Here is a 1,579-nt window from a genome sequence, read left to right as displayed (position 1 = left end):
TTAATATTTAAATATAATTTATTTTTATATTGAAATTAATAAAAATTTCTTTATAGTTATTTCTTGCAAAACGTTCATTGCCTTTTTATTTTGCAAATGTTTTTATTTCCAAAATAATAAAATAAAATATTGTTAATAATCAAAGATTTTTCAATAATTTAAATGATATTTATAAATTAAATAATATTTATAAAGCTAATTAAAATTTAAGAGACATATAATTTTTTTTGCACTTACCTGCCCATTCGCCGAACTTTGTTCGCAAATCAATTGCCTTCTTATTATATATTTGCATAATAATTTCCCATAGAACACGCAGAAATCTCGTAACAGGACCATGAATCCAAAAATAAATTAAAGTAACTAACAGCCAAAATGCTATTGTTATTAACATTTTTTTCGTAATTTCGCGCTCTCTTGTAATAACTTAAAAGAGAAAAATATTTATGTTAAAAATAACAAAAAAACAGTTTTCTTTAATTTTTTATTACAAAAAATACTGACATTTTTTTAGGTATTTTTGTCAAGAGATATTTATAGAATTAGAGTATATAAATTTACATATCAAAATGTTATTTAAGCATTAAGGTCCAGCTCAGACTAATAAGGCTTTTTTGTTACTTATTCTGTATTCACATAATGGTCTTACGATATTTTAAGATTTGCTCACAAGATATTTATTTATAATTATTTGCTTGTAATTCTAGAATTATTTATGTGATAAAAGAACGTATTAAATTGAACTTTCCTTAATTTTAATTAATATTTTTATTGGAAGTTCTGTGTGATCATATATTTTTTCCAAAACTTTAATTTCATATAAATACGATGTCACAATTGAGAAAACATTTGCGAGAATTTCAAAGCTTTAACACATGAAAGTGTATTATTTAACCGCGCCAGATATTTCGGCGCAGCAAAAGCTTGACTGGTCGCTTCTTTTGGAGGTACAATATTTCTTACCAAACACTTTGTTTCGACACTCTTATCTTTTATCCACATTCACTTTTTTCGATACCGACACGGTGATAGATGTTCAAGAAACAAAAGTCGAAGTAAGACTAAACCACAGTATATATACAGTAACGTAACTCTCTGTCGACACCTTTGATGTTAGTATTGTCCAAAATGGAGTGCGCATGCGTGAAATAAGTAAGGTATCTAGCGTTGCCACAGTTACCACCTAAACTTCTTTCTCTTTTCATCCTTTTTTTACTCTGTCAAAATTCACTAGATTTATTCGCATTGCAATCCAACAAATTCGTTGAAGTGAGTAAGTGCTATTGTAGGAACATATTGGAACATATTAGAGCATGCGACGCGAATAAACCTAATATTGCGATGAAATAATTTAAACTTTATGAAAATTAATAAAAATCAATTAATAAATATATTGAAAAATAAAAAAAAAATATAGAAAAATTAGGAAAAATGTTAAATTAATTTAAAAATGTATACTCTTGTATAATATAAAGAAATATTATGTAATTTTGTATCTATGAAAATGTTACGAAAACGCTGATATAAAAGAAATTTATATATATATATGTCCAAAAAATAAGTTTAAAATATAATAAAT

At 25.1% G+C, this 1,579-nt stretch overlaps 1 protein-coding gene across 1 annotated transcript in view; it reads right to left on the bottom strand.

Annotated features, from left to right (window-relative positions):
• Window positions 1-394, bottom strand: part of LOC108753909 (inactive hydroxysteroid dehydrogenase-like protein 1) — a 9,339-nt gene extending 8,945 nt beyond the window's left edge. Inside the window, exon 1 of the mRNA XM_018495897.1 lies at window positions 238-394. Within this exon, the coding sequence (XP_018351399.1) occupies window positions 238-394 (157 nt within the window). The remainder of the gene's footprint in view (window positions 1-237) is intronic.
• Between the last annotated feature and the right edge of the window lie 1,185 nt (window positions 395-1,579).

This window comes from Trachymyrmex septentrionalis, unplaced genomic scaffold (genome assembly GCF_001594115.1).
Source record: "Trachymyrmex septentrionalis isolate Tsep2-gDNA-1 unplaced genomic scaffold, Tsep1.0 scaffold115, whole genome shotgun sequence".
Classification (NCBI taxonomy): Eukaryota; Metazoa; Arthropoda; class Insecta; order Hymenoptera; family Formicidae; genus Trachymyrmex; species Trachymyrmex septentrionalis.
Note: the sequence above shows the minus strand (reverse complement) of the source record. Positions and strands in the feature narration are given on the sequence as shown.